Source organism: Gigantopelta aegis, unplaced genomic scaffold (genome assembly GCF_016097555.1).
Source record: "Gigantopelta aegis isolate Gae_Host unplaced genomic scaffold, Gae_host_genome ctg2711_pilon_pilon, whole genome shotgun sequence".
NCBI classification, from domain to species: Eukaryota; Metazoa; Mollusca; class Gastropoda; order Neomphalida; family Peltospiridae; genus Gigantopelta; species Gigantopelta aegis.
The window spans coordinates 17,251-32,160 of NW_024533006.1; the positions used below are offsets into that span (position 1 = coordinate 17,251).

Consider the following 14,910-nt stretch of genomic DNA (forward strand, 5'->3'; position numbering starts at 1 on the left):
TAGATTGTGTGTTATTATTGTAAATTAAATTAGTTAACTATACAGGAATTGTATACATTTTGGAAATGTTCGCTCCACTTAAGTGCTCTCTCTAAATCTGTTGTCTTCCATTGAGCAACTTCAGTTGTTCTACAACTTTGAAGAATCTTAATATATCCTTCAACATTCTGCAGAAGTAACGTCCATCACAAAATACGGAGTCTTGACGTCGTATTATTAATCGGATATAAGGCGAGGCTTTGTCTCTGTCACGTGATCTAATAATAGCGGCTATTTTCTGCCTTGGTGAACCCCACATAGTACATTCTTACACATGGAGGATGTACAGAATGTGAAAAGTACTTTCATTAGTATAGCAAATGAGCTCCATATTCTTCTGGTAAGTTGTACTGTTCATTTAATTGATAGTTTCGCTAAACGAGTTATCATTCCATAGGAAGATCCAACCTTGCCTCAACCAGTACAAGGCCAGCTGAGAGAATTAGTCTTGAAACTTGAAAGAAAAAGATGATGTGTCTTCAAGTAGTGAAATATCAGATCAAATCTTGCCAGAATTCACAGATCATTTCCATGGCAACAATACCTTGACAAGACTGTCTCAAAACACTTCACCTTTTTCAGTGATGTCTACTGACCCAAAATGTACATTGGAGACACCTGGTGTAAGTGGTCGTTGTGTCAATATGATAACCATTGGTTCTAAATTTCTAAACCAGTGTACACCTTCCAATATTTACAAGACTCATAGATCTTGTAATATCTCCATTATGCCTGATTCCCAACGGCTAATTCCTTGGCGCTTGAGGTCACGTCATGATCAGAGATCACATTCCCGTAGCTCATCTATCAGTAATTATGATGATGTTCAATCTACTCTCCCTAATTATATGCCCTCGCCTCCCTCCTCACCCTGTTCGTGACCCCTCCCCACATTCTCTCACGTCTTTCTTCCCCTAACATTAACCTTGTACTGTTATAGTTCCCAAGCTAAATCTCTCACGCTATAATGACAGCTCATTGAAGATAAAGACAGAACCCAATTCTTCAAGTTCATCACAAACAGCTTCATGTATTACAATAAAAAGTGAGGAACAGCTAAGTAGTTCGAAATCCAGGACCCAATTGTCCAATAGAAATGGACAGGCCTCTTCCAGTACTGGACTCGCCTAATAGTTCATTAGACAGAACTGCTTCAGTAATAGACAAAGGTTTACCTGGTAGTCCCCCAGAACCTCTGATAGTGGACCCATCTAGTAGTCAACTGACATCTCCTCCAAACTTAGGTGAGGATGTACCTAGTAGTCCTTTGGGTCTTAGTTCACCTCTTCTAGAAGACGATCCTCATCTGTTATTGGAGGACAATGTCCTCAGTAGTCCAATAGATCTACCTTCACCAGTAATGGATATTGTTCCTCTTAGTAGTACAATGGAAGACGACAGAGCCTTTATTGAATTGGACGGTAATATGTCAGATGTGTCACTGGATCATGGTCTCAGTTTGAGTAATTTAGAAGGTAATGAAGCTTATGGTTTAAAGATGAGTGTAGAGAATAGGAATGAGACTATGGAAGATCAGTCTGAGTCTAGCAGAGATGATATGGATATGGAAATCAATACAGAATCATTTGAGGACACTCCAGATAATATAATAAGTTACGTTGTTTATCCAGATCTCCAATTGATGGATGAAGAACTTCAGATTGAGAGTAGTGTCACTGACAATGAGAATGAGGATACAAGTTCACATTCAGTACCTATGGATAGGCCTAATCATGGACGTAGAAAAAAAGCTACTCCTAAACGTACTCAAGCATCAACTGCTGAGTCATTTCGTTCTCCTAGTAGATCTCCATCGGAAGTTCCTCTCTCACCTTCCCAACTACCTGATGTTATTAAATGTACTGCATGTAACTGTGATATTGTTTGGCGTGAGCAGCTGATTTTTTCGATCATGATAGATTAGCTGTTTTTAACTTGTAATGTAAGTTACATATTGTTTTTTTGGTTGACTCTCTCCCTCTCTCCCCTCCCTCCCTCCTCTCCCTCTCCCTCTCCCCCCTCCCTCCCCCTCCCTCTCTCCCTCCTCTCTCTCCTCCCTCTCTCTCTCTCTCTCATCTCTCTCTCTCTCCCCTTCATCTCTCTCCTCTCTCCTCTCTCTCTCTCCTCTCTCTCTCTCTCTCTCTCTCTCTCTCTCTCTCTCTCTCTCTCTCTCTCTCTCTCTCTCTCTCTCTCTCTCTCTCTCTCTCTCTCTCTCCTCCTCTCTCTCTTCTCTCTCTCTCTCTCTCTCTCTCTCTCTCTCTAGGGTTGCCACTCTAAGTTTAATTATGGAAAATTCACAACTGATGAAGATGGTAAAGAAGATTAATTGCACATTGTGTGGAGATGGAGGTCATTTAGTTGTTTGTGATCGTTGTCCTAAATCTCTTTGTCAAGTAAGTCACACATGATAAGCATATGATATTCACATCATATACTTGCTTGAATTGTGAATATCATGATACAGTTTTGATATTGATCACATGACTGTCAGATGATCATTAATCCACCATTTATATTCACTGATTGAATATCATATGATCATTAGAAAGCATCATATGACTATCACATGTTCTTATAGGAATGTATTGGTAATATTTGTGGTAAAGGGTATCTTGGGAAATTGATTAATAACGAAATACCATATTGGGAGTGTTGGGTTTGTGACCCCACCCCTTTAACAAAACAAAGAAGATTCTTCAAGTATTTCTATGAAGCTCACAAAAAGAGAAGGAAAGAGAAAATAAAAAATGAAGAAAGATGAAAGAACTTACAAATCAAAGGAGTTTATAACTTCATCTGATGATTTATCAAGTGATTGTACACAGATGGAGATAATCAGACAATAACAGACTTAGCTAGTAACATTGGCTCACCAAGTATACTATCAACAGAGACCAAGTCTGAAAATGAAGACAATGCAGCAAAGTCTGATACCCATAACAAAGAGAATGAGAATGAGTCCGATTCTTTGTTGCATGATGAAAGATCGTCTTATGCCAATACTGATTCTGATGCCCAAGCTAAGAATTCTACATTTAGAAATGAGTCTGACCAGCCTGGAAATGAGTCTGATCGGTCTGGAATGAGTCTGATGAGACAGTAAAGTCAAAGAATGAAGTTGAGAATGAGTCTGACACATTGATAGATGTAGAAGGTGTTAGTCAAGATGACGACGAAAAGAGTGGAAGTGAGTCTGAAAAGACTAGGAATGAGTCTGATGGACCCAAAAATGATTTGAGTGGATCAAAGATAAAGTTTAATAAAAGTAGGTATGAATCAGGTGGACTAAAGAGCAAGTCACGAATCGGGCACAAACCTGAGAAGTCTGGGAATGAGTCTGTTTCTAATGAAGTTAATATAGATTCCCCTTTTTTACTTAACCATAGTTCTAACACTGGAAAATCAAGAACAAAATTTGTCAAAGGGTACAGTAAATCACTGAGCTCTAAATCTCTTAAAAGAAATTCTATCACTGACCCCACTACGAAAGACAACAATGTTTACAAAAGGAATGCTAGTCACAAGTTAACACAAGCTGACAAAACAAACCTGAAGAAAGAGAAATTGTTTTCTACACTCGATTCAGACTCTAGTGATGTCAGCAGCAGTGATGTATCATTATCTGATTGTAGTGATATTGTCTTGAGAACTGAGAAAAAGCGCAAGGTTTCTGTTGACAAAGAAAGACCACTTTAAGTACACCACTGATGACTAAGTCCAAGAGGTCATTTCTACTTAATACTTGTGACTATGGTAAAGAAGCAGCTCAAAGGTTTGCTATTAATGACTCGAGTAGTAGTGATGAATTTGATACGACAACTAAATCCACGCCCATTCAAGCCACACCCACAAGCAGAGAAGGTACTTCTACGGTAACAAGTCCAATTCTCCTGCTGGTAGTATTACTAATTCTGTTACTAAATCGAATAAAAAAGCATTGTCCTACAAACACAAAGAAAAGAAAGTTGTTTGAATATTCAGACAATGAAAGTAACTCTGAAGATGATATTATTAACTCTGTTGCAAAGAAAGATACACCAACAAAACTAAAAAGAGAAACAAAGTTATAACACTTGTTACATCAAGTGAGGAAGAAAACCTATAAAGGAACAGTTAATACTTTCTTCTCCTTCTCCTGATCGACCACAACAAGACTCTATCTTTTGTGCTACAAGAAGTCTGAACTTGACTATTCTGTTCGTAGACGAAGTTCTTCCTCAGACAGCAGTGACCTTGATGTTTTACAGCGAAAGCCAAAGCGCCGAAGATTATTATCTCTAGTTCAATTTGCTCTTCCAGTATAAATGGCATAAACTCACCTGCCTAATAAACTGTCAGAGGACTCAGATAATGAGTTTTGAGGGTGAGGGGCGTGGTTTTTATCATCGAGGGGTTAATATTAAAAGGAGAAAAGGTCGTATAAGACGAGGATTGTTGAGCTCTTCTAGCGATGATGGAGGAGATAATAATGAGACCATTACCATAGAGGATAGTGACCAAGAGGACAAGGCTGTACCAGCAACTCCGCTACTCCAGGTTAATCAATACTAACGATTTCATTATTAGCATTTTTTGTTGCATCAGTGATGTCATGTAACTTTGTTGTTCGTATTGCATCATGTGATGTCATATTACATCTTGATGTCATGAGTCATGTGATCTTAGTTATATTACATCACATGGCATTGTTATCATGATGTAACATTACATCATATATGTTATACTTTGTAGGTAAAACGCAAGAAAATCCGTAAGTTAATATCAAAAGACAAGTTAGCAGAAGAAACTAAAGTAGCCCAAAGGGAAGAGAAAGAGCGTCTTGAGAGGTTGAAAGAAAAAAGAGCAAGGTGGAGATGGTGATAGTGATGAACGAATTATACTCGAACAGAAACCTGAAACAAAGGAAGTACTCTTAGAGGTCAGTATATCTTTGGATATGTTAGTATATTTTTGCATTCTTTTAGTATATCTTTGATCATCTCAGTATATGTTTGGATACCATTTGTTTATCTTTATAGGTGAGACGATCTCTTGTTCCCTAAGATAAAACCTCATCAAGTAAAAGGAATTAAGTTTTTGTATAACTGGTGTCTGTGAAGATATACAAAGATTGACTACTGAACCAGGCTCTGGTGCTATCTTAGCTCATTGTATGGGACGAGGAAAAACTTTACAGGTATTGTTGTGGTTATGTCTTTGTATTGTCTGATTTATCAGTCTATTTGTCTATCTTTGTTTTATTTTGTCTGTTTCTTTGTGTTATCTGTTTTATCTTTTATTTTTAATTTCTTTAGGTTGTAGCTATTTTGGATGCCTGTTCTAGAACATTCTGACTTAACAAATATAACTCGTGTACTTGTTCTCTGTCCAGTTAATACCTTGTAAACTGGTCAGATGAATGAACAAATGGGTCTCCTTTGTTAAGAGAGACTATCATGTTAGTCCCTAATACCTTATTTGTATGTAGATATATTAACTATACATCCATTGAACACACAACTATACATCCATTCTTACTGCACATATTGTGCACCACACACACCACACAACACACACACAACAACTGTCCACACACACAACACATCCATTCACTTACATATTGTGTCCATTTATATTAATTGCTACATGAAATTATCTGTCCATTTGAATATCATCATCATCCATTGTCTGATATCAGTCATCCATTGTCTGATGTCATTCATCCATTATTTTTATAAAGGTATATGGGTCCTCAATGATAAAAATAACAGTCAACGATGTTCCAAGTTAGAGAGATGGTTTTAAACTGGAGGTGGTGTGATCATAATGGGTGTATGAGATGTTTCGTAACTTGACACTGGGGGCAAGGTCAAACAAGAAAAGATGAAAAATTGTTTGAGAAATATCTCTTGGATCCTGGAGCTGATATCATTGTATGTGATGAGGGACATGTGTTACGACAGGAGAAATCAAATTTGTCACTGATGGTCAATAAAGTGGCTACAAGACGTCGTATTGTTCTGACAGGAACACCTCTTCAGAATAACTTGAAAGAATGTAAGTAATAAAAAGTTTAGTAATGGTAGTTGTCCTAGTTTATTATGGTAAGTACTGATATTCACTAGTCTAGAGCTTACTAATAATGGTAGCTATCCTAGGTCATTGTGGTAAGTACTGATGTTTTACTGGGTCTATAGCTTACTAATGTAGCTATCCTAGGTCACTGTGGTAAGTACTGATGTTACTAGGTCTAAAGCTTACTAATAGTAGCTATCCTCGATCACTGGTAAGCTTCCTTCAATTTCTCTTTTAGATTATACTATGGTCAGTTTTGTAAAACCTAAACTTATTAGGGACTTCTAAGGAATTCTTTAATAGATTTAGTAATCCTATTAGTAATGGTCAACATGCAGATTTCAAGACCAGTTGATGTTCGTCTCATGAAACAACGTTGCTCATATCTTGTTCCAATTACTTTCTGGATGTGTGGATGTAAGAATGGATACCATGATGGACAAAATGGATGTATAGAGTGATTAGAGTCATGGATGGATGGATGAATCATTCATAAACAAGCTATATTTTTTCTTTCTAATTTAGCGTAAAGATTATCGTATCCTAGCTGAATCATTACCGCCAAAAATACGAATATGTTTGTTTCTGTTAGAATGACACCAATTCAAGAAACAACTAATAAAACGTTACTTGGCACGTAACAATGGCTACCATACTGCTGCTGATCTTTTCTCTACTTTTGCCAACTTAGCTAAGGTATATAAGTAATTAGTCATTTTGTTGTAACCTCCCTCTCACTGCCCCTCAGGTCTGGAATCATCCGTGGGTACTAATGTTGGACCAGGAGAGGAAGGACCAAGCAAAAGACAGAGAATTACTTGATGATTTTATTGTTGATTGATGATGACGTTAGTAGTCTTGAGGGATTTGTTGTAAAAGATAAAGAATCTGATGATGATGAATTTAAAGTGAGAAAAAAAGAACTTTTTGGCAGCAGCAGTAGTCGTGAGAGTAGCCATTCTAGAGAAGTGTAAACTAATACGAAAGTAATTTTGATTTGGTATCTTCTCTAAATCCATCATTTCTCACCTATTCCTCTATTCATCCATTCATCCAATGGTCTCTCTTGTACAATACTAGTCATTTTACCTCCTCTCTTATTTTAGTTACTAATGGAGAGAAAGTTAGTTCACCAACAAACTGGTTTGAGGACTTGCTTCCCGATGAGTGTAGTACCAAATTAGATCTTAGTGGTAAATTGGTCTTTCTTATGGAATTATTGAAAGAGACAGAGAAAGTTGGAGAGAAAGTCCTTGTATTTAGCCAGAGTTTGTTGATCCTAGATTTGATTGAAGAGTTTTTTACAGCAGCCAGAATATGGAGATTATATTGAAGGTATTAATTATTTCAGACTAGATTGGTTCAACACGAAGTAATGAGAGATCAGATCAAATGAAACAGTTTAATAAAAAGACAAGTGACCGAGTAAGTGTTACCATAGTAACAAAAATTAATAAGCTCTAGATATTAGTTTATATTTAATTGTTACCACGGTAACTAAATTTTTCTTCTTATTTCAGTATTCGTGTTTTTCTCATCTCCACAAAGGCTGGTTCTCTTGGAGTAAACTTATTGGTGCTAACAGAGTAGTTGTCTTTGATGCTTGTTGGAATCCAAACTCATGACCTGCAGTCTATTTTTAGAAGCTATCGATTTTGGTCAGACAAAACCTGTTTTTGTATACAGACTACTAGCACAGGTAAGGAGTGCTGGTAAAGTAATTACTAGTAATGTACTCTTATTCCATATTTGTCCTTTCTATTGTATCTATTACTAATCTAAATATAGGTAAATTGTATAGATTAGAATGATTTTTTTATTGACAAAATTAATGCCCAATAGCTACTGTTAGTTTAAAGGACATAAACAGAATAGAAACAATAATAAACAAAACAGGATTAAAGTACAGGATATAGTATGATTAATAAGACAGAGATAAACACACTTGTTACCACTTATACAAAAAAACTTATGAGACCATCAATCATAAGTTTTAGGTGTGATAAGTGGTAGTAAGTGGTTGTGTATCCATGGTTACTATTTGTTTATTAGTAATGCTCCACCTACTAACCCACACCCTTTCTAATACACTACCATTAATGTTTATTATAACCAAGTCATCTTCATGCAGGGTACAATGGAGGAAAAGATATATGATCGTCAAGTAACCAAACAGTCTCTCTCTCTGAGAGTAATAGATGAAAAACAAATAAATCGTCATTATACAATTTCACAACTGCAAGAACTCTTTACATTTTCCCCAGCCCCACCTCCAAGTGACACGCCCCCTGATAAACCTTTCGAACTACCAGAGTCTGAGGACATTATCTTTTGTAAAATCTTAAAAAAGCTCCAACCACAGGCTATAATTAAGTACCACAAACATGACTCACTCCTGGAGCATGTATTTGACGAAGAATTATCTGAAGAAGAAAGAAAAGCAGCCTGGGAGAGTTACAATGCCCAAAAGAGATGGAGAGTCGTACATATAACATTGGTATTAACATGCAGCAAGGAGGTAGTCTAATGGAGAATGATCCTAACATAATGATAGGTCAAGAGAACAGATCAATTACTACTCCAATAACAAATCAAGCCAGAACTCAAATCCAAAGTACAATAAACAACTCAAGTTTTCCAACTTATACAACATGGAATTAATGTAGCAGACAGAGTCAAGACTCTTCTAACTCTACGAAATTCCTTAGCTGTCTCTGTACTTGATCCTCACAATATACCTGTCCGTCAACGCTATGATACAACATGTGTTCTCTTGTCTTCCAAATTACAAGAGTTATATCAGTATGTTCCACAAATACGAGAGGTTCTCTCTAATACAGCAGTGATCAATTCTTTCTCTGTTAATGATCGACTTAAGTTGGAGCGATTACGCAATCAGTTTCTACGAGAACTCAAAGAGGTGGATGAAAAATCTAAAGTTCAGACTCCTGTTCCATCTCAATTACCTCCTATGATTGGACAAACTACAGCTGCTATAGTTACCCCATCAAATCGTGGACAAGGTGGTGGTGGTATTCTACCACCCAATCAGAGATAATAATTATAGACGTCACTATTTCCTACATGTGCTGAAATATTTTCTCTCACACATAATTAGATAACCAAAAATTATTTGCACAACAACAAAAAGATTATTGTTAATAAAGGAAAATCCTAATAATTATCCCTAGTTATAATAATTATTAATAATAAAGCACTAACTATTATTATTATGCTATTCTTCTTTCTGTGGTCTGCCTTTTTCCCACGCATTAATAACAACAATATAACATAAAATATACCAAACTACATGTACAACAAATCATGTACCACTTAAAACATACCAAACTACATGACATGTGGTACATGTATACATGTCATGTAGTTTGGTAACATGTATACATGTTACCAAACTACTACATGTTGTATTTTACATGATCTCTGTACATGTAATTTATATAATGTAGGTGGTTACATTATGTGAACACTAATTAATGTACAAGGTTTTGTCTACATAAAATGTTTAATACATACCTATGGAGATTTTCTAGTTGTACAATTCTTGTTCTCCATTTTCATCAGTCGTCTGCTGTCTCATCTTTTTCAGTTGTCTCTATTTCTTGTGGCTTCTCATCTTCTACCTCTTTCTCCTGTAATTAACAGCCAATTTAAATTGGCCACACCCTCATTGCAATTACAACAAACCTGTGATTCTATTGGGTCTTTTTTATCCTATTAAATTAAACATTGTAAATAGGTGTGGCAGTGGGTGTGTCTACACCTATATAAGGTCAAGACTTACAACTTCCTCCTCTTCAGATGATGCAACAAATGATTCAGACTTTTTTTGCTTCTTTATTTTCTGTTGGTGGATTCTCTTCTAATGGTCTTGGATCATCAGGAGTAGGTTCATCTGTCTTTTTTCCTCTTAGCTGCTTCGTCAGATGGCTACAATGTGTGTCTCTCTGTTCTGTTAGTTGACCCACCCCCTACTTACCTTGGATCGAACACAACAAGCAGCACAAAGAACAAAAGGCAATACCAAAGCAACAGCGTACAGAGCCCACAAATACGGATATTCATTAGCTATTTCAATAAAATAGTCCAACCAAGGACCCTATAGGGGTGTGGTCTGTTACCATAGTAACAATTTAAAATTTACCAGAGAATCTGATCCAGAAGCAACACGTTCATTTTCCGTTTTTTTTAACCAGCTGCAAATATTAAATTAAATATCAAGTAAATAAATTGAAAATATTTTACCTTTCCTTAGCAAACAAAGAAGCTGTGGTAAGTTGACTAGCAATGACTATGTTATCAAATAGACATCTTTATTCATTGACCATAGTTCAAAACCAATAGCTGAAATTGGAGCCAACTGAGAATATACACTGCCCTCAAGTTCAAAGAAACCAGGATTAGGAATACGTTTAGCTTTCCAAACGCCCTATATAAATGGTGAAGACAACATTGCCTATGGTAACAATTGATCACCATGTAGTTAGGATTTTCATTTTGAGGGGGACGCCATTTCCCCTTATAGGCAGGGTTAGCAATCATGGGTGGTGTCCATTCTCCACAACCACTTCCTCACAGGCTGGGTTAGCTGCATGAAAATAAGAGTAGCACCTGTCCAATTTTAAGTATTTTCTCACGAATCATAGGAGCTTCCCACTGGCCATCTTCCTCTTCATCCCTATGACAATAAAATGATTCTAACATATGTAACGTTAATAATTATCTAGTAATGAGTTTGGTGTTCATAATTGCAGTTATCTATACTGTGTTAGCTTTGGAATGAGTCTATGACAAACAGCTATTTACTAGGTTTTAGGAATGAGTCTTGGGACATTACTTTAGGTTTTTAAAATGAGTCTAGGGTTTAAGACTCTTGGAAGATTATTACAAACTTACTGACCAATCATCAGGTTGATGTGCATCAGGATCTGGGATAGTTTCAGGACCATCATCTAACCAACCCTCTGGTTTGACGGCATCTGGGTCTGGTATTTTCTGAGGAGCATTTTCATCCCTATAAAAAAGGAAAAAATGATTATAATAAATGAAAGAAAACTACCAATCATCTGGTTTAACTGCTTGTGGATCAGGTATTCTAGAGAGAGAGAGAGAGAGAGAGAGGAGACAAGAGAGGAGAGATAAATAGCTTCTTGTTTCCAGAGAGAGAGAGAGAGAGAGGAGAGTCATCCCAATCTTTTGGTTTGTTTCTTATCGTAGGATCATCAATCTCTTCTGGAGGGATTACACCAGGTCTATTAAAAGTGATAAAAGTTATAGGTGTGGTTAGTGGGTGGAGACTTACGTCAAGTCTTTAAGGAGATTACCTGACACCAATACTGTTGATCAATGGCTAACGTATTAACTGTCATCTTGTCTGACCACTAAAAGGTCACATGATATCACATGGTCATTCATCTAATCCATCCATTCATTCAGTACCTAAGGTATAAAGATGAGTTTGTCTATCAGTAAATATATTTTCTAATCCAGACGTTGGCTGTTTAGAATGTTTCTCCTAAGTTGCCATAGAAACATATGACATTGTAGTCATGGTAACACATATGTACCTCAATTTCTCCTGTTTTGGGGTTTTTGAACCTTATAATAAAATGATACTTAGATGACTGGCCACACCTATCGGGACCAAACATTATAGTGTAAGGGGTTTTGTCATGAAACTGGGTCTGAGGAAGGAGGAATGACAACTAATAATAAAATTAATAGCCCATACCAAATCTAGATCATCAGTACTTGACAACAGTTTTTATATATGCTCCGCCACAACTTAGAGAGTCTTGGAAATTGGCCTCATATCTTCAAATAAAATAAGATTAAATGCTCTCACTCTCTCCTCTAACTTACTGGAGTACAAATGCTTCTGCATCGCTGTCAAAAAGAAATGGTCTTTCTAGTTTAGCGGAAAATGGATAATGCTTAGCTGCAACCTATACACAACATGATCACATGATTCATCATGTGTCACATGACTTGACCTTCATGACTAGTCCAACGTCTTCTTCGAATGCACCAACATGTGTCGGCTTCTCAAAGGACCACTGACCTTAAAGAATGTAACTATGGTAACCATATATATTTTTAACCCTTTACCATCGTATTTGGCTATATCAATATCAGTGCCATCTTTAGAAGCTTTGGAATGTATCCATCTAATGAAGATAGGTAAGGAACGCTTTTGAGAATGATAACTTACCTTTCTTCACACTCTTTTTTATTGGAAAATGATTCCCAGAAGTAGACATCACCTGCAGGTCTTGAAGGCGGGATATAGACTGCACTGCAGTTTATTCTAAATATAGTATTTTCAATCAATTTTGTAAGAATCCATAAAAATGCTTATAAAATAAAAAATTATACCTCTTTAGCAGCAGTCACTGATAAAACAAATAGTGAGAGAACAAGTATTATGAACATGGCGCCCCTTCTGCAAGTATTTCTTAATACTGCACAACTCAAAAATGACCTCTGCAAATGGAACACGTGCTTTTACAGCTGATGCCACGCCCATCAAGGTTACTACTATAATGAGATTCACTGACCAATGAAATCACTCAGATCATGTGTAGAGATAAATATGGACACATTAATGGAGTATGCCTTGACGGTTTATTCACATCCTGATGAACACGAGATCCGAGTCTTTGATAAAGATCTTTTAGAGGAACAAGAAGAAGAATATGAAAAATGGGTCAGTGACATTACATCATAATGGCATCATAAAAAATTTACTTTCAGAAGGAAACGTTCCATCACACCTCTATTGTACCTCTTGGTCTAAAGAGAGGGGACTATGTGTTAAAAGACTTAGCAATGGACATGGATGAGGAAGAAGACAGTGAAATTGAGGAAGATGACGATGATGAAGAACTTGACCAGGTAGTTTCATGACATTTCTACTCATACATCCAGGACAAAGAAATAGTAACTAACAAGACAATTTTATTGGATTTATTTGTAATATAAGTATTACAGATTAAAGGTCCAATTTAACCAGAAGCTGATTTTATCGTAATTATTTCTGTATTTGCTGACCCCACCTATTATTATTATTGAACTTTGACCTTTGTCATACATAGGTGATTGACTTATATGAAGGTGATAGTGATCCTATGGAGGGAGAATCCATGCAAGTATGTACATGTACATGTACACTGGTGACGTATGAAATATGAATGTTTTCTGAATACATGTTGTCTGCATAATTTTTAGTGGTCTCCTTTCTTTTTTTTTTTAAGGATATCCACCCCTTAAATTTGGATGAAAGTGGTTGACACTATAACTTGTAACAATCCATTAATGTTATTACATCATCAACTATCATGTCCCTTTCATTCTATTGTAATCTCTTATAACAATTCTTATTTATTAACTAATAAAAATAAATTGTTCTTAATAGTTTAGTTAAATGTGAGGGTTCTGATAGTAATGATTTAATCTAGAAGAGAGAGAGAGAGAGAGAGAGTTGATATAAACAGGTAATCCCAATGATGTTACATGTTGTACAAGTTACAATGTAACCTCATATAAGAATACTTTCTAGAATATTATGTAGTTCTATATGAAAGACATTAGATCCATACTAATACTTCATACTAATACTTCCATAATACTTCTATGCTAATACTTCCATACTAATACTATTTGGTATTGGGGCTCATGCTAAGGACAACATATTGAGGTCCCTAGTGTCTACCATTGAGATATACATACCTATATAGTAAAGCCTTTCCTTCATCATTCCCAACTACATAGTATTGACTAGTAGTTGAGAAGTCCATACAATATACTTTCTTTAATGGAGATCTTAAAGAGGGCCAGTTTGAGAAGACGGACAATGAAGGTGTATGAAAACTACAGGAGATATAATTAATGAAAATAAGGTGTGGGTGTGTCTCTTACTAGTTTGAGAGCAGATAACTTTGCCTGTGAACTCATTGCTAAGATCTCACTATGAGAAAGACAAGTGCTTATTACAATTGAAAGTTAATCCATCCATTCATTTCACTATTATTATCATTAAAACATCAATCTATCTTTTCATCAAACCATTCATCCATTGATCTCTTGATCCATCCATTCAATTACCTTGTATGGTTAAATACTAAACAGTCAATACTAGTTGTTAAGTTTCATAATAGACTTGACTGGTTTGGGCCTTTCATTTACAAGACAACTTTTATCATATAAATTAACTACACCAGAGTCAGAACCACAAGCTATATAACTATTATTAGGTGATACGGTCAAACATGTCCCTTTGACACACCCATCGTCAATAAAACAATGAACACAATCTCTTGTCGTGAGATCCCAGACGTAAACATGCCCATCACCTTGAGAACGAGAGAGTAGCATTATCTCATTAGATAAACTTACTTCCTGTAGACACAACAAATATTTATTGTCAGGAGTGAAGGCTATGTCAGTTACAGAGCCATTCATTTTAAAGTCAGCTATCCATTGTTTTGTCTAATACAATGATCAACTGGTGATAAATCATTGGGTCATATAACACATTGACATACCTTGTTTGATAAGAGAGGGATATAACCATCTTTACCCAAGAAAGCAAGCAGCTGGTTATCAGGTGAGACTTGAAAATCACAAAAATATCTCTTTTTCATGACCTATAAGAGAAATGGATCAACAGAAAACAAAAGAATGAACAAATAGATACATAAGTAAACAGATCGATAGATACAGGGAACAGATTGGTGTGTCATAATAGGACAACCTTTAATTTCATTGATTCTTGTTACTTTTCTAGCTACCATATCAAAA

The 14,910-nt window shown here is 36.1% G+C and overlaps 2 protein-coding genes across 2 annotated transcripts; one reads left to right on the forward strand and one right to left on the reverse strand.

The window, feature by feature from the left end:
- Window positions 1-3,205: 3,205 nt before the first annotated feature.
- Window positions 3,206-9,151, forward strand: LOC121391604 (transcriptional regulator ATRX-like). Its single transcript, XM_041523173.1, is given in 18 exon segments — window positions 3,206-3,226; window positions 4,378-4,575; window positions 5,083-5,133; window positions 5,135-5,215; window positions 5,919-6,075; window positions 6,332-6,360; window positions 6,362-6,433; window positions 6,435-6,470; window positions 6,472-6,510; window positions 6,619-6,680; window positions 6,878-7,038; window positions 7,200-7,389; window positions 7,614-7,666; window positions 7,669-7,709; window positions 7,711-7,746; window positions 7,748-7,792; window positions 8,225-8,575; window positions 8,972-9,151. Coding segments are annotated over 18 exon segments (1,803 nt in total).
- A 520-nt stretch (window positions 9,152-9,671) lies between these two features.
- On the reverse strand, window positions 9,672-12,637 carry LOC121391605 (calnexin-like). Its single transcript, XM_041523174.1, is given in 18 exon segments — window positions 9,672-9,743; window positions 10,256-10,307; window positions 10,357-10,417; window positions 10,420-10,540; window positions 10,588-10,679; window positions 10,682-10,699; window positions 10,749-10,789; window positions 11,012-11,125; window positions 11,171-11,210; window positions 11,290-11,363; window positions 11,414-11,447; window positions 11,551-11,626; window positions 11,679-11,816; window positions 11,871-11,925; window positions 11,974-12,056; window positions 12,105-12,155; window positions 12,197-12,278; window positions 12,579-12,637. Coding segments are annotated over 18 exon segments (1,263 nt in total).
- Window positions 12,638-14,910: the final 2,273 nt, after the last annotated feature.